The sequence below is a fragment of the Penicillium verhagenii genome (genome assembly GCF_028828195.1).
Source record: "Penicillium verhagenii strain IBT 33310 chromosome Unknown utg000006l_segment0_segment0, whole genome shotgun sequence".
Taxonomy (NCBI): Eukaryota; Fungi; Ascomycota; class Eurotiomycetes; order Eurotiales; family Aspergillaceae; genus Penicillium; species Penicillium verhagenii.
The window spans coordinates 2,708,261-2,735,639 of NW_026643170.1; the positions used below are offsets into that span (position 1 = coordinate 2,708,261).

The window sequence follows — 27,379 nt, forward strand, 5'->3', positions numbered from 1 at the left end:
CGGGATATTTAATGTCTGCATTTATCATTACGTACTATGTATACTGATTGTTCAATAATGCAAACGATTAGACAATAATGTTGGTTTACCAGCCGGCCACAAAATGTGAAGTCGTACAGACCGAAAAGAAGAAAAACGAAAAATTATCCTTTAGTGGGAGTAATCTCCAAAGGGAAAGGGGGAGCATCCAATATGCATGACCTCCCATCGCTTCAACCAGTACCATCCTACCCACAATTCTTTTGCTTGCTGGCTACATCTTGGCATTTTCGCCGAGAACAACCCGGATCCACTGTTGCATGAGAAGGTCTTGATCTAAAGGCATCTCCGCACATGCACGTATCTTCATGTGCTTGTGTGAAGATGATTCATACTGCCCAAATGCTATACGAGGTACCAAGTAGAAATTCATTTTTTTTTGGATCACGCATGAAACAAAAAAAGAGATTGAAGAGTCATTGATTGGTTCAATTAAATTTATACCAAAGCAGAGCATGCGCTTTATAAAGCGTGTGTTACCGTGCAAGAAGTTAGATACTCGAATCTCCAAACGAAGTCGCACCCCATCGAACCCTCCTGAGATGCCGCCGCGGATCTTTAACTTCATTACGCGAATGCAGCCAACGTTGATTATCCATCAAGATAATCGATCCCCGCGGAAGACTCTCCGGACTCAAATGAAGTATCTCCGCCTGAGCAGCCTCGCTGAACAAAACACCCTTGGGTTCATCCAGTGCCTTCGCACAGTCCTCTGTCAACGGAACCATAATATCCTCCCGAAATCGCAGCCGGCTGCCACCCTGTTGACCCGCAGCCTTCAACGCAAGGACATTCCCTCTAATATGCTTCTCGCCAGGCTCTTTCATAAACTCGGGTGGAACATTTATCCGGTAGTTTGGGGTGGATAGCCATTTCAGTGCGAACGGGGAGAGAAGTGTAAGCATCCGATCGACATTTAGTACGGACAGAGTCCCACCGCCGCAACGATCTGGTTGGAGAACTTGCAGCGCAAAGTATCGCGGTGGGTGTTTCTCGTAGCTGCAGTCGGTGTGCCAGTCGAATCGGTGCATTGTCTCCGATCGCGCTTGGTGTCCCTGAGTTTGAAAGCTGTCTGGGCTAGGTCGGACATCCCAGAACCAGCCGCGCTCGGCGCTGTGTGTTATGGGGAGGCCGTGTTGGTGTTTTCTGTGCAGGTTTATGATGAGTTTTTGGAGGTATTTGCTGTCGTTGTCGGGAAAGCCTAGTTGCAGTTGGAGGACTCCCTGTGCTTCCAATGTCTGGTGGACGGCTTTCAGGTGAGAGGATTGAAAGGCGAGATCCAAGGTGTTGACATTAAGTAGGGGAACGAGACTTGAGACTCGCTGGTTTCCTTATGGCCGTTAGCATCTTGAACACGAACTTCGGAGGAGGAGTACTTACTGGTGGGCTGACAGTAATGACTTGTTGCCTTCGAACCAGAGGTGTGGAGAGAGCGAAGAAAGCGGTGCATTTTGCGTGGTGAACAACTTGAGAACAAAAGTTTACCAAGCGGGTGTGCTAACGGTAGATATTGAAAGCCTTACCTAGTGCATATTGATTTAATCCCTATAAAAAGATTCTATTTGACATCAAAGATCCATGCATAATTGATCATGTCGTGTTCTGCGTCCATGAATGTGATAATGTATGAATCTCACTGCGTCGACGCCCAATTTCAATATTGAATCCATTCCATGTGCCTCCATGTGCATATGGAAATACTATCGTCCATTGGACTCTCAGTGTCACACATCGACACTGCAGATGCCACGAGTTGACATTGTCTGTTGAGAAGGTTTTCCTAAGGTTTTCTTAAGGTTTTCTTTGTTTCAAGTTGATTGAGGTTTTTCCTTTGGAGTCAGTTCCTGTAGCCTTGAGGTACTAGTAGTTTACTTCAAAAATGATTAGCCATCTATGGATGATTGATTGAAAATCTGTGTAGCCGAAAGTCCATATAAACATGACAATGCTGTAACCATGCACGATTTCCAACATTAATGACAGAGGCCCCCGCCCAGTAGTTTGGCAGCTTGGTCGACACGGGCAGCGATGATTCGCTCCCATTTCTTGTTGAAAAATGTCAGCTACGAGACAAACAAGCAGAATAGGTGGGAAAGGCAGAATACATACATAAGCATTTGTAGCATTACCCTTCGCCAGGCTTTCTCCGAGTCCCGGCAGTGGGTCAACTGTCTGATGCCATGCTGCCGGTTTGAAAAGAACATGCTTGGCATGTTTAGGAACATCTTGTCCCGGCCCATAGTAGAACACACGTTCAAAAAGGATAGAGATTTGATTAACCTTGCGAATCTCGGAGAACAACCTGATACGGTCCCAGAACTTCCACCATGGGCGTGTCCGCTTGATTTGGTCGACGAGGGAGGCAGTATAATTATCAAACCGGACTGCAGCCTTCTGTAGGCGGAAAATCGAATCTTCAAGCACCGTGAAGTTAAAACCAGTAGCATTGGACGGCAACTGTCCCTTTATGATGCTCACATAGCCTTCGAGTGCAGTGCCATAATCAATCATACTCTCAGAAAGGACTGGGGCTTCAAGCAGATTAGCGGCTAACAAAGACCAGACCTTCGCAGTAGTCGTATGGTATTCATAGCCTGGATCTCCAAAGCGGTCCCTCCATTCCACGGTGTCGAACTGAGAGTGGTAAGGGAGAATTGGCTCGTTGATGTCCGGAAAGAAGCCCATATCCAACGCTGTGATGCAATTATCAATCAAGAATGTAGCCCCGTCTCCACCCGGGGTAATACCACCTCCCCAGACGTCGAGTACAGTTTGACCTTCAATCGTTTGGTTGGGCGACAAGACCCTGCCGGTGGCATGAAGCGTGGGCTTCCTGAGAAGTGGGCTGGCCTTGACGTGGAAACGCGTGCCACTCGCAGCTACCACGACGTTAAGGTAAGCCACAGCCGTGCGGTTCAGCCAAGGCCAATTTTCATGAATCCATGAACTCGATCCGACTCCAATCTCTTCGCCTTCGAAGCTTGCAAAGACAATAGTGCGACGGGGCCGCCATCCGTTGTTGAGCGCAACACCGAAGCTCCGCACTACTTCATTCAGAGCGCTAGACCCACTGCCGGGGTCTGCTGCGCCTGGGCCCCATGAATCGCGATGACCTCCAACAATGACTACCTCATCCTCCCATTGTGACCCTTTGATGGTACCAATAACGTTATGAACTGGACCAGTTGTGTAGGTAATGTTGTTGTACAAGATGAGCACGATGTTGTCCGGCGTGGGGCCAACATTGTATTTCACACCCGCATTGGCCAAGCCACCGCCATACCATCTCGAGGATAGATTGGCAGCTTCTAAGCCATGCCCATTCAACGCCGCGAGGAGAGGAATAGCATCAATGTAAGAGATCGGGATGGATGGAATAAGCGGCAACGGACCATTGGGGGCAGAGGATGGATCGTTTGGGTTGCCTTCTTTAAATACCAATGACTGTTAAATGCAGTTTCTTTTGCTGATAAAACTGAAAGAGAGTAGACTCACTAGCCATGCCAAGGGCTCCTCGTTCTATCATAGTCTCTGGGCGAGCAGGCCCATACGGAAATGGGAGGTACCCATTTCCCTTGACCATACCAGCATCAACCTGCGGATCGGGGTAGATAACGACCCCAACTATTCCCACAGCTTTCGCATTTGCCACTTGCTCGCCACGAAATATAGACAAATTCTTTTGCTCCGCGTACTGAGAAACTTCCGCCCCTTTGATGATAGCAATCTTCCCTGTGAGGTTCACATTGGCTTTAATCAGTTCTTGGAAGTCCTCTACCGCACCGAAGTTGGCAAAGACGTAAGGTGCTGTGACATTCCCGTTGGGCGAGTATGCATGGTAGGCCGGGGCGAATGGCTCTGGCCCTCTCTCCGGCTCCTCGGTCATTTCAGGATCTTCTTCAAGACGAGCCTCATGCAGCACTTGGGATTTGTTGAGGTCAAGCACAGCCAAGCGTTGGCCGTTGGCGAAGTTGAGGTACACCTCATGCGAGGTGATTTCCGTGTCGGGGATACCAAATTCTTCCCATTTCTCTCTCGTCCATTCAGCCTGGCCTAAACCCTGACCCGGCAAGTGAGACTCAGAGGAGTGGAAAATACTCCATTCTCGTGCCATGTGGCTATCAGGCACGGACAGAAGCAGATTCTCGAGTTCCTCGTGGGAAATGGATGGTCGTCGGTGTAACAAAGACAGCGGTAGGTTGCTGCTGAAACCAGATAGCTGCAACAATACCACGGTGGATAGCAGGATGAATCCGATCGCGGAAGATACAGTTGGTCTCGTCCACCGGCGCGCTCGGGGCAGATCTGGGGACCATCGGGCTTTGAATGATTGCCGATCCTTCTTCATGGTTTGCTGGCTGTTTAATCTCGGCTTGAAGGCTAACAGCCATCCAGAGTCAATCTGAGGGGTGAGGGGCGATATTTAAGTGTCATTATGTATTCGGAAAACACATAGTGATGAAAAATGTATTGTGGTAAGATCAACTGCAGTTTGACATCAGCTATGCAAGTATTCAATGTTACCGCCATTAGCCATTATAAAGTGTGATGGGCTCTGCAGATGCGTAGGCAAGGAGCTGCTGATGCGTGTCGTGTAACCTAGAAACACTTGAAGCGCCGCAACTGCAGTAGCTTTGGAGTCTCCGGAACAACAAGCGATATGATAATTAGAACTAGGTATAACCGGACAAACATTGGAACGTGATTGATTCTCATCACTAGGCGTTAGACTCGTATCTGAGTTGGATTGACTGATCTTTTAAAGATTTTCCACGATGCTACGTTGTACAGCTTAGAGTCTACATTGCACCTACTTGCAGGCCCCAGGGAGAAGTGGGGATAGCCCTTCTAAGGTTGACCCGATTAAGATCAATGTACTAGTGAATCATGCAATAATGCATGCAAATACAGTCTCATTTGAACTTGGCTTGACAATAAATGAAGTAGGCTGTTCTGAGATAAACCGTACTTAGGGCCTTGGATTTTGAGGCCCATGATCAATGTAATAACACTATTGGATAAATCTCTTGGTACCCGATGTTTCTTGAGCGACGCAGGGATGTTTGTTAGTTCCAAACCCATTGATAAATGGTGATATGTCGGGATTTTATCTGGATTTTTATTCCGATAGCCATGTTTGCTGCCCCTCTTGAGTGGTCCACCCAGTACTGGCAATCCCTGCGCGGTATCCGTATTCCAGACGTTTCGCTCCATGCGACTTTGAGGACAACGGTTGATCTTTTCGGCGTTTTAGGAGGGCGTCTTCGGGCGCTCCACACCGCATCAGCTTCTTTGCTTGAGCCATAATTATCTCTCAACCGTCCGGATCCCCAAGAGAGAAAACTTTTGTCTAACCCCATCGGTTGTAGCAACAATCCTATTGACTCCTATTCGGTGTTCATATGGGTGAAGTTGACCTGATTTGGCCACGGAAGCACAGGACGTCCGTTGTGAAAGTGCACGTCTTCGATAGCCATATAATCCCATCTCAAGTCTCATGGAAACGAAGGACAGAAGAGAGGAACAAGGAATGTAATGAATATGGATTGTATTGTGTAGTGAAGAGAGAGAGGGGGGGGGGGGGGGACAAGAGAGACGCGGCCTGCTATCTAGAACAAGAAGGAAGCACATGAAGCCTGTCATCGCCGGCGATCATGATGATGAAGCATGTCAATCATGATCATGTGATTCCATTCTCAAGTCCCTTCTTCTTACTAAAAACTCACATGACCTGTTTTTCTAGCAGAAAAACTGCATCCCCATTAGGCTTAGCGCGTCATATAACCCGTGAGAGTGACTTGTGTTTAGGAAAAAAAAAAAAAAGAAGAATGCCCTCGTCCAGGATCGAACTGGAGACCTTCGGATTGCTATCCTGTTAACAGGAAAGTCATATGAAAGTGATATGAGACCAACGTCATAACCAACTAGACCACGAAGGCTTCTTGATGAATGTCGCGCAACTTTTTGGCTACATCAACCCTTTCAAATAACAGATATTCTCTCATCCACAACATTGAAATTCCGGATGGCCCCACAACCACATCGTAACAAGCTGAATGCAAGAATTACAACCGCGATCCATTCTTCATAATTCACAGCCTAGCTCGCGTAAATTTTGATTCTAAATTCAGCTATTACGAAATTGGAGAAAATAAATTATTGATTTTAACCTCGAGCTTTCCAGAATTAATTGGAACTTACCTTGAAAGTAGTTTTCATTCAAGGATATATGTGTGCACAGTGCATACATATCATACATAGTACACAACATTAAAGTTGAAACATTGAATATTGTTGAATTGATGTAAATTTAGTTGCGCCTAATATGTCCCTTTGAATGTTTTCTAGTCAATGTTTGAAGCTTCTAACAACGCCTCCCTATGCACATATATTCCTTTGCCAGTACATGTGAGACGGACTGTTGATCAATCTGTGGATGTAACATTTGAATACTCCAAGGTCATGCATTGAATTGAGGGTTCACTGAAACATTTGAAACCTTGAATTTGGAACATCATTCAATGTTGCTAGATATTTTTAATGGTTAATCAGTGTTAAACACCACGCGTTATATGCACAGCCGATAATATTGACATCGAAGAATTTTGTGTCTTTGAAAGAGTTCGACGGTATGGCTAGCGTTCACAGCCACTTCAAACGCCTTGCAAGATAACTGCCTCCGCCAACAACTCCTGTAACTCCCGTGAAAACAATCAAAGACCCATACCCACTGCCATACCCATAAGCCAACTCACCCTTCCATGGTAATCCCTTAATAAGAGCCTCACTAAGGGGACCGGAAACCAAGTTCCCAATACCTCTGCCAGCCGCAAGACAAGCAAAGACCATGCTTGATTCCGCGGAGGGCTTCTTGCGGACTACATCCCGCATGATGCCGGGCCAGGTACTCGTGTATGAGCCCGCAAACAGACCGTACACGATCGAGAAGATGAAAAGCGGCGCAAGGGACATCGAGAATCCCCAGATCAGAAAGACGCCAATTGAAGACCCGATAGTCGAGACGAGAATGCAAACTGTCACATCCAGCTTATCGATAATGGCACCCATAAGCACACATCCAACGACAGAAGCCAAGTTAAAAAGAATGACAGTCAACGCCTGCAAGGTGCTCGACGCGCCAATCATGCCGGCATAGGTTGGCAGATAGAGTGACGGCAAGAAGAAGCCCAGCGCCTCGATGATGTTGCAAAACTCGAATAGCGCAAAGGTAGACGTCATGATGAAGCGCAAGTTCGGCGGCGGCGGGCTAGGTCGGTTGTCCGGGATCGGCACGCGCGGCTTCACAAAGTAGACCAGTGGGGCAGTCAGGATGAAGAGCGCGATGGCAAATGCGCGCAGGGTGGTTCTGAATCCGAAGCGGTTGAGTAACTGTTCCATAACGATGGGGAGGACAACACCGCCAAGTCCGGTACCGGCCCACATCACACCGAAGGCTAGACCCTTTCGTCTGTCGAACCAGTCTTCCATCAAGAGAATGCAGGGGGAGTAGGCGATGCTGCCTCCGATGGCGTAGAAGATACCTTGGGTAATTATCAGGTGGGTGGTGTTGGTGGCCAGGGAGCTCAGGCCCAGAGCGAAACACATAAGAAGGACACCGACAGCGCAGCCGAGGCGTTGATATTTGGGCCATTGTCTGTAAGCTGCAAAAACGATAGGAAGATCAAGGTACATGATTCCCTGAGGTTAGTCCGTTAGCTATTTTTTTCTTCATGTTTTTCGTTGATATTATGAAGTGTTCTTACCATAGCACAAGTTCCGACAACAGCGATGTTCCCACTATTCTTGAATTCAGCACTGGCGGTGTAGTATTCTTGGAAAACACCATATGTGAATGCGAATCCCCAGACTAGAGCTTCCATCACGAAGCAGGCCGCGAGGAACAGCCAAGCGTCCATGCCGCCATCCATGGGCGGCAGCTTTTCGCCATTGTGATCATTCGATAGGTGAGTAGCACCACTTGTTTCTTCCAGAGGGGTGTGCAACCCCTTTTCGGTCTGACTGACCGAGGAGTGTGAACCTCCTACTTCCTCCATTGTGAAAGACAAGCGAAGATGGCGTTGTCGGCGTCAATGGTGAGGTAAATCAAATAAGCGGGACAGATCCCACGTCAAAGTGAAAGGGGATTGTGACGTGGAAAGCGAAAATTTTAATCAGATTCAGAGAACAAAGAAATCATCCACAGGGCGCCCCGGATGCGAGATCTGGAACGGGATTGGTTGACGCTGACACCAGGCTCAATGCGGGAAACTCCGAAGTGGAGATGGCGATGCTACTGCGGGGCCACGACGATCACCTCATCTGGTCATCATTCACTGCGCTATTGATTGGGCGAACCAACAATTCTGCGGTGATAAGGAAGGTGCGCTAATGATGAGCGAACACGTTGGGCGTCCATTCACAAAGATTGCAGGAAACTTGAAGCTGAACACCGCCATTTTCAATATATGATGAGTCGGATACTGGGGTGGTGGAGATAATTATCCGCAATATCTCTTATCTTATCTATGCGACTTTCACTATTTCCACGCGTCGTGCACCGCCCTGTCTCTTTCCTCTTTGGCAAATCTACACATGAATTGCACCTTTCTTTGGGGTGCACTTGGAATAAGTAAGATTGATTTATCATCAAACTTCCAAGGCTTGAATCGATATTTCGGGACCTTGCAGGATCTTTTTGCGAGGTGTCTAGTGCTGAATAAGCTATGGAACTGACCGGAATGCATTTTTGGCCCCCGAATTAATGAAGATACAAAAGTACAAGGCCGCCACATTGAAAATAGGCCGCCCCTACGATCTGCGCTGAGCTGAAAGTCGTAAGCTTCACACATATTAGAAAGATTTATATCTTTGCCTGAAGAATAGCCAAGTGCCACTGTAGTATTTCCATTATCAATTTATCACCCACAATAAAGTTCATTCACAATGCCGACAGAACAAGCCCCATCAACGGCCGCAAAAGCACCCTCTAAACTGGCGGCCTTAGATGCAAGTAAGCTGCGAATAATTCGCAACCCAAAGCCGACTGAGTTGCCCGATCCTGATACCCTACAGTTTGGGAAGAATGTTACCGGTATGACATCCAGACTAGATTGACGGTGAGTATAACATTGTGAAGCTGACAAGTTGCATAGATCATATGCTGCAGGTGCAGTGGACAGAATCCTACGGCTGGCACGAGCCTCAAATCGTCCCATATGGAAATCTCAGCGTCGACCCGACTGCAGGAGTCTTCAACTATGCTTTCGAGTGTTTTGAGGGCATGAAAGCGTACAAGGACGCACAAGGCCGAGCGCGACTATTCCGACCGGAAGTGAACATCGCTCGCCTGAATCGATCAGCAGCACGTGTTTCGCTGCCGACATTTGATTCCACAGCCTTCTTGACACTTCTTGCCGAGTTCGTAGCAACAGAATCTCGACATATCCCTGAGTAAGCAGACCTACCCCAGAACAATAATCTTTGAGAAAAAAAAAACCGCGGATTGGAGGGGGGAAGACAGGGGTTGGGGGATGCCAAGCTGTGAACAATATTGACCGTCATAGTATCCGAGGGTACTCATTATACCTACGCCCAGTCTTGATCGGAACAAACCCAGGACTAAGTGTCTCGGCACCCACCACCGTGCTTCTGTACATCGTCGCCTGCCCCGTCGGCTCTTACTTCAAAGACGGACTTAAAGCGCTCACGCTGGAGGCAGTCAATAGTTCACAGTGGGTGCGTGCGTGGCCTGGAGGAAGCGGGTCTCACAAAGTTGGCGCCAATTATGCCCCCTCCTTGGTGGCTGAGGGGGAGGTCCGACAACGGGGGTCAGATCAGGTACTCTGGCTCTTCGGTGAAGACAATCAACTAACCGAGGCCGGTACGATGAATTTGTTCGTTGTACTTCGCAAACCGGATGGGAGCCGCGAGCTCGTGACACCACCGTTGGATGGCATAATCTTACCGGGGGTTAACCGGGACTGTGTACTTCGACTGGCACGGGAGAAGTTGGAGGGGCATGGTTGGATAGTCCGAGAGCGGAGTATCTCCATGCGTGAGTTGGAGGCCGCTAGTGTGGCGGGTGAGTTGGAGGAGGTGTTTGGTACCGGAACTGCAGCAGTCGTCAGCCCGATTGGGTCGATTCGTTGGGAGGGAAGGATCATTAGCTGTCACAGGTCAGCCGTGCAGGAAGTGGGGGATGTGGCGAGGAAGATGAGAGAGTGGATCGAGGCTCGACAGTATGGTGAAGATGAGCATGAGTGGAGTGTTCTGGTTGATGATCTTGCCAAGGGTCCTGGGGCGAAACTCTGAAACCAAGCCACCAGTAATCATGTATATTGGTTAGCATTTATCAGGGATTGGCTGAAATAGAAGAAATGTTGATTTTGTGTAAGCGAGCCCCACTCTCTCCTGACGAATCCACACGACTGCGCTACGGGCCGCTGCCAAACACTAAAGAATTGGGGCAATACGGAGACGGCAACTCCAAAAAGCCTGTGATAGCGGGGCAAGTACGAAAAGTTCCCCGGTGCCCCTGACGCAAAAAAAGTTGGAAAAGTCATACTATTGGGTGGGATTTGAAATGATCGTTCACGAACCATATACGGTATACGTGTTTCTGAAAACCTTACTACTTTGTTTAGAGCGAGAAAAAAAAACTTTCTACCGAAGCCTCCTATCACTAACCAGGGTAGTGAGCAGCGTTGCGCAGAGTTTGATACTCCAAAGCCGTCAAATCTTCATACACTGGCTTCTCATCACCCAGAAACTCCCCAAGAGGACCCACATTCACATCACGGTCCGCCTTGTTGAAATAAACCAGACTCCACCGCTCCGGGACAGTCTCCCCGTTACATTCCCTAGGTCGGGTTACACGATGGAGGCCACCGCCAATCTTGTTGTTAGTCCATCGCTGCATGGTCTCGGAGACAATCACAACGACCTCCTCGTCAGATCCATAAGGCATTGGAATGAAAGTTCCAGGATTACTCCGATCCTCGTACTCCAATCCGGGAGTAACATCCGGGAAAACTAGTGAGATGATGCCAAAATCCTTGTGTGGCCAAATGCGGCTGATTTTTCCTTCGTCCAGGGTTGCACGGTCAATTGGTGGGAAATGGTTGATGCGGATCGTGCTAGCCTCGTTGGTGCATCGGGACGTGAAGACATTGGGGTCCAGATTTAGCGCTGTCGCCATTGACTCGAGAAGGACTAGCGTGAGATCCCCGCACGAGAAGAAAAACTCGTCCATCGTTTTCTGGTATCCAGGGAGATCGGACTCCGAGGGCCACTTGTTGGGGAATTGCTCGTCATCGGGGTGTCCGCAGTCGAAGCTCTCCTGTAGCGAGCACGTTAGTTAGAATGGGCCGGCGATTGTGTTGGAACGCGTGTAACATGCCTTGTTATCGCCAAAGTTGGGCTCTTTCACATCGCCAGTGTTACTTTCAAGCCACCATGTTTTTTCCTCTCCTGGCACACTCCATCCACGTTGCTGACCGTTTTTAGGGTCATTTCGCAGTGGGGCCTTGACTTTGTACGGAAGTTTGAAAAAGCGTTTGATCTATTGACGCGATTGTCAGTGACAATTCCTAGTGCCTGGTTGCAAATTGGAGAATACCTGATCAAACGTCTCCTGGACAAGCGGAACAGGAACAGTGTGATTCACAAGCTTCGCAAAGCCAAATGTGTTCAGACTATCAAGGAGCTTGGCAGCAAATTCAGCGCGTTGCTCAGCATCCCCTCCAGAGAGAGCAGAGGCATCGAGAGCGGGGATTGACATGATGGAGATGGATGGAGTCAATCTAATTTACTAGTAAACTTGTGGACTATACGGGCTTATAAGATATTCACAGGGCATCAGGGACAATCAGGCCACCGTGGTTTGCCCCACTGTACACATGTAGTCGGTAGCGTGAGTCTAAGTTCTCTACTCTATGGATTTTCGTGAGATTCTCGTTTCTACATCCGGAAAATGCCCGAAACTGATCAATCCACCAATTCCCGGCTTACAGCCAGGTGGTCTGAAGGATTGGGTCCCGCATTAGTTACTGGCGGAGTCTCAAATAGGCAAGCACGATGCATCTGCTGTTAGATGACCTCGGTGGTCTGACACTTAGCTCATACTTGGACAACATTAGCTCAATTATGCTGACTTCTGCCCTCAAATATGAAAATGGGTTACAGCACGTTTTGAGCGACGTTGCATTGCCACGTTTGGTGGCTTGAACTTACTTCAGTACCTAATCAAGCCGCGCTATTCAGGAGAGAAGTGGCCACGAGGCCAAGGATAAGCCAAGCCACAAGATATAAACTGCTAGACTTCAGAATATTTCGGACCCCAAAGTTTCAACAAACTCAATCAAAGATCTAGAGCCAGTAAGCAATAGAGAAAACCCGCTGATCCTCTGGTTTGTAATATCGTCAACGTAATCCATCAGGTTCGCCGATGTATAAAGCCGATGAGATACAAGTGAGACACGCCGACGTCGGGAAGTCCGGTACTTTTGAAGCCACAAACATAAGTACATGCATGGCGAATTCTGCAGAGAATCTCACGCTAACCAATGGCTCGACATCGCTTACCATATCGAGGCTCAAAGGATTTCCTGCCAAATCTGAGATCAGCAAACGGTTGACCATATCCAAAAGCACTCACATGTGGCGCGCCTAACTAGACACTAAGAATGCAGCTATACATCCCTGTAGTTAGACCAATGGAATCGGCACTGTCTCACGTTGAGCGAATATCGGACCATGCAGCCATGACTGAGAAAGGACAAATATGGTGGTCTGTATGGATGGGAATGCGGACCGTGGTGTCCGTACTACGTTGTGCCTGAAATCGCATGTGGGGTAAATGAATGGATTGCAATAACAGCTGATTACGATGACGAGATTTATCCTGCATGAGGAGGTTCCTTTGAGGTGAGGGGAAAAGAAAAGTAAGCGTACTATGCTTTAAAATGTAGATTATGGGCCCACTGACAGCGAATGGAAAATCTAAAACACAAACAAAAAAGCACACTCGCATACAGAGAAAGATCCCCTGGAGTCGTACTAGTCATGCCTATGTATGTGCCAGAAAGAACTTGAAGATTCAATCGCATGCCCGATCTGATTCCTTACTCTCCTCCTCCACCCTATGCATCGACTAAACCATCGTAATCTAGGCTTCGCAATCCCTCCGATAAATATGACGCGTTCAGCCCTCCAGATCTCCCAGACAGAAAATGGCCCTCCAGGCGGCTGACGAAAAAACCTCGCTGGCTGGCGACTGATCTGCGCGATGGAAATCAGGCTCTGGCATGCCCAATGGTATGATCTTCCCCCTAGAGCTCTCAATACATGACCTAACATCATCCCTCAGAACGTCGAACAGAAGTGGGAATACTTCCAAATGCTCCTCCGAGTCGGATTCACAGAGATCGACATCTCATTCCCCAGCGCATCCGATACCGAATTCAACTTCACCCGCAATGTCGTTGCAGCCGCCCCCTCAGATGTATGGCTACAAGTCCTCTCTCCTTGCCGAAAGGAATTGATCCGACGAACAGTCGACAGTGTCACGGGCGCAAAGAAGGCAATCATAAGTTTGTACATCGCAACCAGCGACAGCTTCATCACAACAATGTTCGAATCCACACAAGAAGCCGTTCTTCGCACAGCGGTCGAATGCGTGGAATATACTCGATCCATCACGAAAGATGATCCAACACAACAAGACACAACTTGGAACCTGATGTTCAGTCCCGAGGCATTCTCAGATACGGAATCATCCTACGCTATTGCTGTTTGCAAAGCCGTGAAAGAAGCATGGGGCCCATCCGATGATATCCCCATTATTCTTAATCTACCTGCGACCGTTGAGCGGTGCACACCAAACACATACGCGGATCAAGTTGAGATCTTCTCCCGCGCGTTCGCGGATGCTGAAGACGTCGTTGTCTCGTTACATCCGCACAACGATCGGGGCTGTGCTGTCGCAGCCGCAGAACTTGGACAGCTGGCCGGTGCTACCCGCGTCGAAGGCTGTCTGTTTGGCAATGGCGAGCGAACGGGTAATGTCGACCTTGTTACTCTTGCGTTGAACCTATACAGTCAGGGTGTGGATCCGGGGCTGGACTTCTCTGATCTTCCTTCCATTCGTAAAACAGTGGAAAAGATCACCCAGATCCCGGTGCACATGCGTGCTCCATATGGTGGCGAGTCGGTCTTCATGGCATACTCCGGGTCTCACCAGGATGCTATAAACAAAGGTTTCAAGAAATGGCGCGATGGCAACTCTGCGCCGGATCGACGCAGTATCTGGAAAGTTCCTTACCTGCCCATCGATCCGGAGGATATCGGTGAAACATATGAGGCCGTTATCCGCATCAATTCTCAAAGCGGAAAAGGTGGCGTTGCCTGGGTTCTTCAGCGCACGTTGGACTTGGAGTTACCCAAGGAGTTCCAGCAGGCGTTTTCCAAAATTGTGAAGTCCGAGTCAGAGGAAAAGGGGCGCTGGCTTACAGAGGCGGAAATCACACATTCGTTTCTGCGCCATTACTCCATCTTGGAGAAAGATCCCCGCATTTTGGAGTGCACAGTGACCACGAGCCCAGATAACTCCGGTCGCGTTGAAATGCGTTCTATTATTTTGGTCAAGGGTCGCCCGCGTGAGGTCCTGGCCACCGGTGAAAATGCTGCTGATGCGGTGTCTTTCGCGTTTTCGTCTTTGGCTGCTCTGAACTTGGAGTTTGAAGTTGTGTTGCGCGATATTCAGGGCAGCGACGGAGAGCCACTTATTATTGCGCTTGTCAAGTGTAGGGATGTTTGGCGTGCGAGAGCTGCTAAGCGTGGTGATGTTGCTATCGCCTTGGCGTGTTTGTCTTCCGCTTTGGTATGTTTTTCTTTTCCCCCTTTGCTCGATCTTGACATTGAACTAGAGGCTGACCAAAACAGGATATGCAAGAGAAATTGCCCTCTAGCCGGCAGTTTCTGAGACTTTTGCCGATCATCCACGTGAATTGAGGAGAGTTTCGAAAGATTAATTAGTTGTTTATTTTTGATTTGTTTTGCGCGTTGGTGGCATAAAATGATGAACGCCGCACCCAATTACGTATAATGCTTGCCAAATGCCTTGTATTGATGTCACCAGAGAAGGCTTTTTTACAGGGGAACGAAGCTTGAGAGGAATAACATTTGAACAAGTGGCTCTTCAATTGATCTGCAGTCGTACTCAATTGATGATTCTGTAAAATTATGGGTGCCAGAACACAATCGCTAGCCCATCTGTAAATAGTACAGACCCAGCGAGCACACCCCGCATGTACCAATCTTGGAAGAGGACAAATAGGAAATAAGGATAAAGCCTTCGAACGTAAGCAGAATAGGCCGATTTCGGAATGGCAGGTTATATAATGGGCTTCCCCCATCGCTGATGGGTTTTGTGACCTTTATTTCAAATCACCCCGCGGAGCCCAACATCTAAATCATGCCGTCCTCCACGCAAGCACGAAAGTTTAAAATTGCCCTTGTGGATAAGGATGAGTTCGACATTCAAATGGCATCTCTTGCTAGAGAGGTGCTGGGATTTATCCAAAAGAACAGACCTGGGATCGGATTCGATATTGCCGACTATCTTGGAGAGGAATATCAAGTCGCCTTAGAGGTGTGTCAGCAATCTGATGCAGTGATTCTGTGCGGAGACAGATATTCTCCAATCGATCAAGATCTGGGCAAGAAAGTCAGCACCTTGGCCAATGTTCAGCCTGTATTCTTTCCAAGCACTGGGCTCATCCCAGAAAGGCTATCAAACAGAAACGCTGTCCAAGGTGTTGATATAAATTTTGTTAGCGATGCCATGCATGGAAGCGTTGAGAATGAGGCAACTCGTGAAAACATTGAAAGTCTGGCGGTTTGGGTGGGAGTCTATGCTATGCGTTCTCACCCGCCGAAGCCTGTCCACTGTGTTTTGTCAGCAGTGCCAAGTTGGAGCTCTGTTGTTGCTGAAGTATTCGAAAAGCAATTTCCGAGTGTCGAAATTCGGTATTTGACTATTGAGCAAGCAACGAATATTTTGGGTTCAGAGCCGACCAAGATGAATGGTATAATTCTCGCAGACGGAGAGAGCGGTGCTCTCCTATCTGGTAAGACATGCACCAGCCTCGGGCTACAGGGTCTGCTACTCTCGGCCGAGGTCTCATCTTCAACCAAGGGTGGCACGCAGCTTGCGGTTTTCAAACCAGGATTCTTGAGTGAGCAAGGCAGAAAAGTGGATCCGATTTGCATCTTGTCTGCGATAAGCCTGATGCTCGACTTGTCCTTCGATCTTGGTGCAGAGGCCTTAGCTGTCACCAGGGCAATTCGCCGAACGATGGATCCGATTGAACTCGTCGGTTCCAACATCCGAACCTCCTGTGCCGGCGGCGAAGCCACACCGCAACAGTTCATGGCCAAATTTATGGAGCACCTGGATTCTTACCTTGAAGCCGCTGGTTCCGAAGCAGAGGCCCGGGTTGTTCCCAGGGAACTGAACTTGAGTTATACACGCCAACGGCGTCCAATGGGCGTGATTGAGAAAATCATGACTCACGCTGCGGTGGGGTTGAGCAAGCCAGAAGTTCAAACAGGGGAGATAATATGCGTGAAAGTGGACTGGACTTTGACGTCAGAGATCCTCTGGGCGGGAATGGATAAAACATATGATCAAATGGGCAGACCTCGTCTCCATCGCAATGATCGTATGTGGCTGGCAATTGACCACACTGTCGATCCACGAACTAATCATCAACCACGACAACGAGGTCTTATTGAGAAAGCAGAAAGCTTTCAACGTGAATCAAAGCTTGTTAACTTTCTTCCGGCGAATACGAGTATCCTGCATACGGACTTCACTCGCGACCGAGCACTGCCAGGACAGATCATTGTGGGATGTGACTCTCATTCCTGCTCTGCAGGCTGTGTCGGAGGCCTAGCCGTTGGACTTGGAGCTGCGGATGTTGTGATGCCAATGGTGACCGGAGAGACTTGGTTTCGCGTGCCCGAGATTTGCCGAATCAACTTTGTTGGACAACTGCCATTTGGAGTTGGAGGAAAGGATGTCATTCTTCATATCCTCGGCCTCTTCAAGCGGAATACAATCGCCTTCCAGCGAGCGGTCGAATATGGTGGACCGGGGCTAAAGGAATTGTCCATGGATGCCAGATTCGCCATTGCAAACATGACAACTGAATTTGGCGGCATGGGCGCGTGTTTTGAAGCTGATGAGAGCACCGCAGAGTGGATTTCTCGCAGACCACATTCTGAGCACCAGGGAGGTCTTTACTTCAGAGCCGATCCTGGTGCACAGTATGCCGAAGTCCGAACCGTCAATCTTGCCGATGTTGAGCTCACCATTGCTCTCTATCCCGAGCCGGATAATGTTGTACCCGTCACAGAAAAGGTCGGCACAAAGTTGGATGGGTGCTTCATCGGAGCCTGCACCACCACAGAAGAAGATCTCATTGTGGGAGCATTGGTGCTAGATGCTGGACTGCGCGCGGGCATGATTCCTTGCGAAGGACGGAGAAGAGTCACTCCTGGAAGCCTGAGCATTATCAAGCACCTCGAGCGGCACGGCATTTTAGACATCTACCGACAAGCGGGATTCGAGATTGGAGCACCCGGTTGCTCGTACTGCGTTGGAATTAACGATGTTGATGTTGCCGGTGAAGGTGAAGTCTGGCTTTCCTCGCAGAACCGCAATTTCCGCAATCGAATGGGCAAAGGAGCCATCGGTAGCATCACCTGTGCAGCGGTCGTTGCGGCCTCCAGCTTTGAAATGGTTGTCACCGACGCACGGTCACTGCTGGCTCAAATCGACAGGGGAAGGTTAAGCAGGATTTTGGGGAGCGAGAAGGCGCCGTTGACAATTTCACCAGAGATCATCGAGCCCAATCCCTTTATTGCATCGAATGTTACTGCGATCGCAGGCAACGGAACGTCTTCCTCTGAGATTGGGGTTTCCACAGAGAAATCTGTAAAGATCTCCACTGATGCGATCCTGCGGTCAAAGGTTCAACGATTTGGGGAAAACGTTGATACGTGAGTTGTACCGGTTCATGGTGAAATTTTGTTCTAACATCATATTCAGCGACGCTATTATCCCTGCTGAGTTCGTCCCGGGTGTTGATAATGCCGAACTGGGTAGTCACTGCTTCGAGTACGACCGCCCCGTTTTTAGAAAAAAGGCAAAGGATGGATCTAGGATCATGTAGGTGGAGTCGAGCTGATATCCAGATGGATGCAATGCTGACCCTTACCAGTGTTGCCGATCGTGGATTTGGAAGTGGCTCATCCCGGGAGGATGCAGTGAGAGCATTGCAAGGGGCAGGCATTGAAGCAGTCATTGCGCCTACATTTGCCTTCATCTGTAAGTGATCATCACAGAAAATCCACTCTTGTGACCAGGGGATACCAATACAATATCCAGATGACCGTAACCAGCTGAACATGGGCCTGTTCAACATCACCTTACCGGATCCCAAATTCTACGCGCTTGCAAATGAGGACTCTGTCGTGATTATCGATCGACAATCGCGTACTGTCCAGGTTGAGGGTACGGATCACGTATTCCATTACCAGCAGTCGGAAATGGAGAAGACCCTCCTCGATGCCGGAGGTGTGCTTCCGCTGTATAAGCGATTTGGCCGCTCAGTGTTCCGGGAGATCTCAAACACGAAAACAACACGAAATAAGGGTGCAAAGGCTTCGAACGGGAATCTTGACTGGTGATGTTCGCTAGATAAATTTAGTAACAAGAATCAAGCCTTGTAAAGGTGTATTTCAAGAAAAAAGTAGGAATAGAGAGAAACATACGGCAGTTTGAGGCTGAATCAGGAAGGAATCCAACATTCAACGCGCGTTATTTTCGTTATTTTCATGTAATTTACACAGTGTAACAATATGGATCATGTGATATGTAACGCAGATCCGCTATCACGTGCAGCTGGCCAGTGCTTGGCGCAACATTTGAGTCTCGATTTCAACAGCCCCACAGTCCAAGTCTTTGCAAATCTTGATATGAGAGATCGATCATCGTACTGGACTTATTGATTACTATTTAAAAGTCTATTTTTTTCGCATTGCGTGATTAATAAATCTCCCAATCATGTCGGCCACGAACGCGAAAGTTATGAAAATTATCAATGAGAATGGCGTCGGTATGTTGAATGCTGGGCTGTTTTCCCTTCACTTCTGCTCTAGTGGGGAACTAATTGCATCACTACAGTAATTTTTTCCAAAGCATCCTGCCCCTATTGCACTGCGTCCAAAAAGAAACTTAAAGCTTTGGGTGCCAAATATTTGGTCCTAGAATTGGACAGAACCAGTAAGTCATACTCAATTCTATCCTTCATTCAAGTTCTCAGGCGTCTTTTTTGGAGGATAATACTGACTTTTGGCAAAAAAGAGGATGGAGCTGCCATACAATCTGCTCTCCAAGAAATCACGAATCAGCGTACTGTGCCTAATATTTTTATCAAGCAGAAGCACATTGGCGGGAATTCGGATCTTCAGGGAAAGTCTACCAGCGAATTGAAGAAAATATTAAAGGAGGCTGGAGCTCTTTAGATATTGTTTGACGAAGCTATGATGTAAATTTTGAGATAGATTGTTTGAATACTCAAGCACTGATGATCACCAACGATTGCTTTCGAAAGTATCATCTCCCAGTGTCCCCCAATACATGTGCAGATTTTGAAAGATATTTTATCCAAGCACTTGACAAGTATGAAAGTATGAATCAGAAAAAGAACAAAACGTTGAAAAGGAAAGCATAGACGCTCGAATGTTCAAAAAATAAATAAAAAAAAACAAGGTAGACTTTAAATATCAACGCAAGCTGACAGAATCAGCGGTGCTTTCAATTCGCAACGGAAATGACCTATTTGAAAACCCAAAAATCAAGACGTTCCCTGATGGACAACCGAGAACAAGTAAGGTCTCCGACCGCGCAATCCGACTGGAGTAGTATGGGCCTGACGGTGATCGATACCCAGGTGGCAGCAAAAGAACATTCTGCTCATTGAAGGTGATCCAACTTGATACTTCATCGGTGCCATAACGATGACCCTGAGCCATAACGGCTGTTGGACCAGGTGGTGAGGATAGCTCAATTTTCACTATCTCCCTTTCAGAGCGAAGAACACCATCAACTACCACCCAGCTTGGCGGGTCTTCAGCCTCGAGGCATGTATAATCGCTGACATCCCATTTCCTGTAACCTCCATCTAGCGTGCGCGAGACAATACGTTTTCCTTCTTCTGCGAAGCCTACCATGTATACTGCGCCTTGGTGACCATGGAGAGTTTTGAGACACGTTCCATGAAAGTCCCAGACTCTGACAGTTTGATCATCCGATCCAGACACTATAAGTGTACCATCGGGTGAGATAGCAACTGCGCAGATACATGAATTGTGACCTTGGAGAGTCTTGAGACAAGCGCCGGAAACATCCCAGATTTTGAGAGTACTGTCAAGTGACCCGGATACTATCCGGGTACTGTTGGGTGAAATGGCGACATGATCGACTCGGCCACTATGACGCGTAAGAATGGGAAGGTAATTGTCTGTAAGATCCCAGACTCTGAGAGTCCTGTCCTCGGAGCCAGATGCTATCAAAGTGCCACCGGGTGAAAAGCAAACGGCGTTGACCTTCTCAATATGACCCTCAAGGATCCTCGTACAAGCCCCTTTAACATCCCAAATACGGATGGCTTTATCGCTTGATGAAGTGACGATATAGTGACCGTCTGGCGAAAACGAGGCCGATGTCAAATAATCAGTGTGACCCTGGAGAGCCTGAAGGCAGACACCAGCGGTGCTCCATATCATAGCTTTTGAAGAGCCATAAGCACATGATACTATCTTCGTCCCATCGGGCGAGAAGGCGACAGACCTGATGGATCTTCCAAGGTCCCGGAAAGTTATCAGACAAGCGCCTGTGGTATCCCATATTTTTATGCTTTTGTCACCAGACCCAGAAACAATTCGAGTACCATCAGGTGAAAATTGCACTGAGCTGACACTATCGGTGTGGCCCTTGAGGATTTTCAAGCAAGCTCCAGTAGCCATACTCCATATCCTGACAGTCTGGTCCATACAGCCCGATACTATTGACAACCCGTTGGGGGACAATGAGGTTGAATATATGTAATCTCCAGAGCCAGTGGTTGGTATGTGCAAACATTCTCCAGATATGTCACAAATCATAATGTGGACTCCACCAGAGGCACATACACGTGTGCTATCGGGTGTAAATGTAACAGAGAGCAACGGCTGCCAATCTTTACCCTCAAAGGTTTGGAGCCTGGTACCAACAGCATCCCAGATTGTCAAAATGTTTGATGATATGGATGCGATAAGTTTGCCATCGGGTGAAAAAGAAACCGATACGGGGCGGTGTATGTCATGTTGCTCAAGAATCTGTAAACAAGAGCCCCACTCCTGTTCCACGGCTGGTTTTTGAGTAATCCAATTTGGCTCTTGGTCTCTGAAAAGCTCTCGAGTCAAGCTCTTGCTTGGACTAAACAAAAGTGCGGAAGAGTAAATTTGAAGAGGATATTTTTCAACAATTGGCGTATGAGCCATGATAAATCGACGTGCATCTTTGACAATGAATAAACGTTTGCAGCTTTCTGAGCCTCTCTGGATATAGTATTAGTTGAAGAAAACACTCGATGCGTCGTGCTACTTACCTGCAACAAATCAACGAGCTTCGCTACTCCAGATCCAGCGATTGAGAATCGTTTCATGAGGCTGAGGGCCTCTAACCAATTTAGGAAAAACTTCTTCCAGAAGGTAGATACCACCCCGTCGTCAAGAAAAGTGTGATAATCTTCTGCTGTTTCATATAAATGATCGATCCAATAGACACAGGAGTAGCGAATCGCGGCAAGTGGGTCTTGTGGGGGAGCTTTGAGCTCCGTGATTGAAAGCCCAGGATGCTTCAGTTCATAAATATTCATATGCAACTTTTCTGACATAGACTCTAAAGACCGTGAGATGATTCTCTGGTGTCCCTCATGGTGCCCTTTTGGAAAGATTGCGGACGATATGTCTCCTTTCATGTGTTGGATAAGATAGTCCTTTGCCGATTGGTGAACGAAAGATACAGTTTCTTCGTCACCCCTGAGGACAATGATATAGCATAGCCTGATAATGCGTCGGATATCGGCCAGAGGTCTCAAAGCTGCAAGATTTCTCAATTCAGGCAAGCGAAGTGGAACGTAGGAATTGAGTACAACTGAAAGTACCTTTTTGCAGTCATCGAAACTCTGCGATTCGAGTATTTGGCGCATCATTTTGTCGTAAATTTCGTTCAATCCTGAAGGCATCTTGCGAGTAATGTCAAGAACCATATTGGCATCGCATTCCGTTTCTTCAAATTGCTTGAAAATGAGTGCAGCCCATAAGAATGTATCATCTGCCTTCTCATGAATTGTATCAGAGACTTCTTTCAAGACTGCTCCGAGCTGCTCGGCAATTTCAGGGTCTTCAATTTCCACGTCATAGCTGTCTCTGAGCCTCGTAGTAAGAAACGACATTTTGTGATCAATGAAAGCTTGTACTGCTCTTGAAACATGACCTTCGACATTTTTCTCGAGATGAAGTTCTAGCTTTCCATCAAGAGACAAAACCCTTTCAATAGTGGATTGATGCCGACTGGATATAATCCACTTAACTGCTTGGGACTTCAACAGACTTTCAACAATCAATCTCAGAAGATCGTTTAAGCCAGATTGACATTCGTCCAAGGCATCGATCATCAAGTAGATATTTTCCAACCGGGAATCATTGATCATATCCAGAAATATACCCCGCAAAGAAAAATAAGCATTAGGCCCCTCGAACAGCTTGGGTCCTGCTTTGTCGTAGTGCTCCCTAAGGTGTGACATGAGAGACGGCGCTTGACAGAGTATTTGATAGATCAAGCCTCTGAGCACTGCTGTGGCGTTGTTGATATTTGCATCAGTTTCCTGACAGAAGAAGAAAGAAAGCAAGCTGCTTCTAGCTGCATATTCGGGTGACCGCAATTCTTTCGCAATGCCAATCATAAGCATTGTCTTCCCTTTGCCGGGCCCCCCTCTAATCCAAAGTAAGCGAGTTGCATGACTATTCCTCCAATCGATGAAATGAGGATGGCTTAGAATCCAAGCATAGGACTCCGTCAATAACGAGCCCTTGCTATGTTCAATGCGCTCGATATCAACAGAAGGGTCGGTGACCCGTAGGTCTCTCAAACACTGGTCATTCGCTCCTTTCTCATGAAAGTCCTTCTGCTCCAAGGCTTGATTCTGCATACTGACTTGGATGTCCTTCAAAGTCATGGAATCTTGCTCATGATATTCCAAAATCTGTTGATCGGTGTAAACCTTGGAATTTGTTATGACAATTCTTTCAGCGTCTTGAACTTCTGTCAAGCTCCCATCCCAGTCATCTAACTGGATGACATTGTGGAGGAAGCTCCGTGACGGACTTCGATAGTACGAGCAAACACTCATCATCTGGTAAATGAGAATTGTCTTGTAGAGATTGACAAGCTGATTCTTCAACTCAACACGGAGCCCTGTGTAGGAGTCGCTTTTGAGATTGCCCTGGTGGAGAATATGACCAGATAGGTTCCAGTACCAGTCCATCTTCCTTAGGACAAAGTCAAGCCCAACGCGATTTTTCTCGGTCGCTACAACGGGGTTTGATATCATCTTTACCGTTATTAGTTCGAATTGATATAATCTTCTTATGGGAAGAACAGTACTCACTTGTATAGCCAAAGAGACTCCGGCCCATGCAAGAGAAGCGTCTGGAGATACTTGGACCGCACTACTTATCATTTTATTTGCGGAAAGCGCAACCTTCATTGCATTTCTCACGCCATGATTTGACCTCGCCACTTTCTCTGTTTTCTTGAGAGCCTTGGTCACAAGCTGCTTCATCTGATATCGTCTCACTTCTGGGTTGTTTGGTACGATCAAGTTCTGGTCGGCTTCTGGGTCTTCGTCAATCTCAATAGTCAGGATCCTCTCATATGCCTCCAAAAGAAGACGTCGATCGTCTTTGAGTGCATCATAAGCTTCGTCCCAGAGCAGTTTTGGCTCGACATGAATGGTGGATAGAGGGCTATCTTGAGAATCTTGGCCCTGTAGCTTCAAGTCTTGCAATGACATAGACTGAGTTGATTGCGCAGCGCAGCCATTCTTGGTTGAGTTTTGGGAGGACGCATTCAAAAAAGTGGCTGAAAGCTGCGAATCTTGTTTTAACTTTGCCTTTGGGAAATCTCGCTTGGCGGCTTTTTCTCGCCCTAATATCCTAGAAAGAGAAAAACGGCCTGCTTTGTCGCTTTTGCTCATATCTTTTCTCAGAAAATCCTAACTTTTCAGACGATGTTTTGTGATGGAAGTTGAATGTTGAATACTCAGCGCATTCAGCTCAATGGAGGGGTGAGCTTACCGACTTGCAAGGCCAGAGGCGATATTAATTACGTGTTACTTCTAACCCAGCGAAACGCTTAGTTGCCTGTTTTAGTTGGACTAATGGTGTAGTGCACAGATTAGCGTCATTATCTTTTATTTAAGCGCCCGGGTTGTCTACCCCTGAAATGCATCACTGCTGCTCGTGCAGTAGTTCTGTTTGTAAAAATTTGTTACAATTATAGGTGCAGAATAAAGGTAACCATAAACAAAATTCAAGCACCAGTTTTAATGAGCCAGGATTAACCAGGAAAGGAAGAAGCTTGGTTGGAATGTTGAAATTATGAGCTGGTGCGGTACATTACTCAATACGGGAACTTGTACAAAGTACTGCGCGAGTTCTGGGAGGTGGGTCCAACTTAACCAATCAAAAAGAAAGTAGAATCGATTTTTTTTTGTCACCTTCAGTCAGAATCAGGCTTTCGTTCAGCGGCGAGCGAGCCCCACTTGCCTAATAGAAGATGTCTAGTTTTTGAATTTCTCCCGCAGGCTTTCACAAGAGCTATCGCCATTAGGAGTTTTGCATGTGCATCTTCCTCCAGCTTCGTTCAGCAAATCGAGGATTTTTGCATAGTTTGATGGCCGTAACATTGCAGCCAGATGAAATGGTGTACTCCCGTCATTATCACGTATCCCCAGATCTTCAGCCCGGCGGATAAGCGCAGCCTGGTAGATAAGCGCAGCCAAATCAGTCACATCCGTCTCGCTATCCTCGTCGGCCTCGTCATCTTCGTCGGGTTCCCTGTCAAAGATATAGTGCTCAAGTATCAACTCAACAGCCCAGTGATTACCAATTTGAGCTGCCATATGGAGCGGAGTTTGACCATTTCCATCCTGCAAATTGAGAGGTGTGTCACGATTGAGAAGAGCCCGCATTCCTTGCTTGATACGCTCAGGATCTTGAGGTGTATGAACGACCGCCAAATGAAGAGGTGTTTGGCCAAAAGAATCTTCAACAAGAGGATTGCCTGGCTTTGTCATGATAAAGCGAATCGTCTCCGTGCACATCCAGTATCCTGCCTGGTGTAGCAGAGTGCGACCGAGTGAGTCTTTGCAGTGAACAAATGATTTACCGACAAGACTTTTCAAAGCTTTCACACACTCGCATTTTCGAGTTGGGCGTCTACAACTCTCCCTGTAAGATGTGGATTCGTAGAGTTGTTGGTATTCAGAGTCATGATAGTCGGCTTGCTTACCCCATAGATCGAGGCATTGTGGGCTTGATGGGCCAACAATAGGCTCTCGTCGAGTTACGATGTTTGGTGGTAGAGACACTCCTATAGAAGAATGCTCATACTCCAAAACTCGAAACATCCAACGGTCTCTTACTTCTCGAGAACAACGGCTGAGAAGAAGTTTAACGGCTTTAGAGATTTCTTTTTGAGAAAAAAAGGTTTCTGAAAGCAATGCATAGTAAAAGGATCATATCCCAAGGCGTCTTCCAAATCGAGTCTTGCTCCGTTTTCAAGCAAAATGGCCGCAGTTTCCAGATTTTTCCGTTTAAGAGCGATGTGAAGAGGCATCTGTCCGTTAGGATCAACACCATTTGGATTCGCACCATATTCAATTAAGCACAGGGCAGCTTCGTCATGATTCTTATCTGCAGCAATGCATAGAGGTGACAAGTGATCGAATTCAATTGTGCTGTAATTTTCATCCTGCCCATCGGCCGTTCTGTCGTAGAAATCACCATAGAAACCATCATAGAAACCATCATAGAAACCATCATAGAAAACATCATGACTGCCTTCAAAGATGTCCTCAATGAAATTTGGTACGCTGCCATCGATTTCGAAACTCGGACCATCGGGACTGAGGCCAGCGTCCAGCAAAATTTTGAGTACGTCTGCTCGTCCAGAAAGAGTGGCAAGGAATAGAGGCGTAAACTCGTCGAATTTCTTGGACAGGTCTGCACCCTTATCCAGGAGTGCCTTGACAAATTCTGCGCAACCCTGAGTTATCGCAAGAATGAGCGGTGTTCTTCCTCGCCGGTCCAAAGTTTCCAAGTTGAGGTTGTGTTGAAGCAATGCCATGAAGACTTCCCGATGTCCCTGCATTATGGCGATGTGTAGCGGTGACTTCGTATCTGATCCGTTTCCATAGCGATAGAAACCACTCTCAACAAGAAAGTCAATCACTGCCGGTTGATTATACAGGGCTGCAAGATGGTCTATGTTGCACAAACCCCACTCATCATCTTCTTCATCAATCTCAAAGAGAGCCCACGGGATCTGCTCGAGTAGAACTTCGATGGCCTCGATTTGACCGCATTTAACCGCTTTAATCAGTGCTTCACGATACAAGCACACTATCCCAGTTTCAAAGTAATCGGGTGCTTTTCCCTCGCTGCGGAAAACCAATACGCGGTCGAACCCATCCAACCCCTCCTCGTCAAGCATCTCGGGGTCAAACATTCCAATGTCAGTCCATCTTACATTAATTTTCCAAGGACCAGCAATGGCGAGGCCTGGTGTTACAGCGGCGAAAAAGTGCTCAAGAGTCCCAATTTCGCCTTTCATAGCTCCCCAGAACAGCCCCGAGAAGTCGACTTTGGAAACAGCACGGACGTAGAGATCATGTATCAGCATGGCATACAAGTGGCGACTTGTCTGAACCAATGCTTTGAAATCTTTTATCGCGTGGATATATGACGTAATGTGAAAGAGGAGCTCAGCTGGCAAGGAGTGAAGAGACATGATTGCATCGGCGATGAGCAATGTCAAAGACCGGGATGGGCTTTCAAACAAATGACGGCGTCTTTGTATGTGTATGCAATCTCGTTGGATAGCTAGCCTGTAAACTTAGGTAGCTTTGAGCTCGCTCCGCTCAAGAACAAAGCGAAGGCAAAGTTG

General features: G+C 47.5%; 12 protein-coding genes across 12 annotated transcripts; 4 read left to right on the plus strand and 8 right to left on the minus strand.

The window, feature by feature from the left end:
• Window positions 1-530: 530 nt before the first annotated feature.
• Window positions 531-1,489, minus strand: N7466_006378 (Clavaminate synthase-like protein; the record flags this gene model as incomplete). Its single annotated transcript, XM_057165775.1, has 2 exons — window positions 531-1,369; window positions 1,420-1,489. The coding sequence occupies 2 exons, from the start codon at window positions 1,487-1,489 to the stop codon at window positions 531-533; spliced, it is 909 nt and encodes a 302-aa protein (XP_057021374.1).
• A 523-nt stretch (window positions 1,490-2,012) lies between these two features.
• N7466_006379 (uncharacterized protein) lies at window positions 2,013-4,387 on the minus strand (the record flags this gene model as incomplete). The annotated part of the gene is made up of 3 exons (XM_057165776.1): window positions 2,013-2,102; window positions 2,149-3,467; window positions 3,535-4,387. The coding sequence occupies 3 exons, from the start codon at window positions 4,385-4,387 to the stop codon at window positions 2,013-2,015; spliced, it is 2,262 nt and encodes a 753-aa protein (XP_057021375.1).
• Window positions 4,388-5,158: 771 nt separating this feature from the next.
• Window positions 5,159-5,344, minus strand: N7466_006380 (uncharacterized protein; the record flags this gene model as incomplete). Its single annotated transcript, XM_057165777.1, has 1 exon — window positions 5,159-5,344. One exon carries the CDS (start codon window positions 5,342-5,344, stop codon window positions 5,159-5,161), a length of 186 nt encoding a protein of 61 aa, XP_057021376.1.
• Window positions 5,345-6,681: 1,337 nt separating this feature from the next.
• On the minus strand, window positions 6,682-8,093 carry N7466_006381 (uncharacterized protein; the record flags this gene model as incomplete). Its single annotated transcript, XM_057165778.1, has 2 exons — window positions 6,682-7,737; window positions 7,803-8,093. 2 exons carry the CDS (start codon window positions 8,091-8,093, stop codon window positions 6,682-6,684), a joined length of 1,347 nt encoding a protein of 448 aa, XP_057021377.1.
• Window positions 8,094-8,982: 889 nt separating this feature from the next.
• Window positions 8,983-10,350, plus strand: N7466_006382 (Aminotransferase class IV; the record flags this gene model as incomplete). The annotated part of the gene is made up of 3 exons (XM_057165779.1): window positions 8,983-9,130; window positions 9,192-9,489; window positions 9,603-10,350. 3 exons carry the CDS (start codon window positions 8,983-8,985, stop codon window positions 10,348-10,350), a joined length of 1,194 nt encoding a protein of 397 aa, XP_057021378.1.
• A 370-nt stretch (window positions 10,351-10,720) lies between these two features.
• On the minus strand, window positions 10,721-11,818 carry N7466_006383 (Oxoglutarate/iron-dependent dioxygenase; the record flags this gene model as incomplete). Its single annotated transcript, XM_057165780.1, has 3 exons — window positions 10,721-11,377; window positions 11,438-11,599; window positions 11,657-11,818. The coding sequence occupies 3 exons, from the start codon at window positions 11,816-11,818 to the stop codon at window positions 10,721-10,723; spliced, it is 981 nt and encodes a 326-aa protein (XP_057021379.1).
• A 1,283-nt stretch (window positions 11,819-13,101) lies between these two features.
• Window positions 13,102-15,048, plus strand: N7466_006384 (Pyruvate carboxyltransferase; the record flags this gene model as incomplete). The annotated part of the gene is made up of 4 exons (XM_057165781.1): window positions 13,102-13,109; window positions 13,209-13,353; window positions 13,406-14,917; window positions 14,980-15,048. 4 exons carry the CDS (start codon window positions 13,102-13,104, stop codon window positions 15,046-15,048), a joined length of 1,734 nt encoding a protein of 577 aa, XP_057021380.1.
• Window positions 15,049-15,511: 463 nt separating this feature from the next.
• Window positions 15,512-18,792, plus strand: acoC (uncharacterized protein; the record flags this gene model as incomplete). Its single annotated transcript, XM_057165782.1, has 4 exons — window positions 15,512-18,102; window positions 18,152-18,271; window positions 18,324-18,430; window positions 18,491-18,792. The coding sequence occupies 4 exons, from the start codon at window positions 15,512-15,514 to the stop codon at window positions 18,790-18,792; spliced, it is 3,120 nt and encodes a 1,039-aa protein (XP_057021381.1).
• Window positions 18,793-19,168: 376 nt separating this feature from the next.
• On the plus strand, window positions 19,169-19,629 carry N7466_006386 (glutaredoxin; the record flags this gene model as incomplete). The annotated part of the gene is made up of 3 exons (XM_057165783.1): window positions 19,169-19,220; window positions 19,289-19,387; window positions 19,469-19,629. The coding sequence occupies 3 exons, from the start codon at window positions 19,169-19,171 to the stop codon at window positions 19,627-19,629; spliced, it is 312 nt and encodes a 103-aa protein (XP_057021382.1).
• Window positions 19,630-19,890: 261 nt separating this feature from the next.
• Window positions 19,891-24,365, minus strand: N7466_006387 (uncharacterized protein; the record flags this gene model as incomplete). Its single annotated transcript, XM_057165784.1, has 3 exons — window positions 19,891-21,705; window positions 21,756-23,762; window positions 23,820-24,365. Coding segments are annotated over 3 exons (4,368 nt in total), but the record flags the coding sequence as incomplete, so codon positions are not given.
• Window positions 24,366-24,992: 627 nt separating this feature from the next.
• N7466_006388 (uncharacterized protein) lies at window positions 24,993-25,508 on the minus strand (the record flags this gene model as incomplete). The annotated part of the gene is made up of 1 exon (XM_057165785.1): window positions 24,993-25,508. One exon carries the CDS (start codon window positions 25,506-25,508, stop codon window positions 24,993-24,995), a length of 516 nt encoding a protein of 171 aa, XP_057021384.1.
• Window positions 25,509-25,852: 344 nt separating this feature from the next.
• Window positions 25,853-27,223, minus strand: N7466_006389 (ankyrin repeat domain-containing protein; the record flags this gene model as incomplete). Its single annotated transcript, XM_057165786.1, has 1 exon — window positions 25,853-27,223. One exon carries the CDS (start codon window positions 27,221-27,223, stop codon window positions 25,853-25,855), a length of 1,371 nt encoding a protein of 456 aa, XP_057021385.1.
• Window positions 27,224-27,379: the final 156 nt, after the last annotated feature.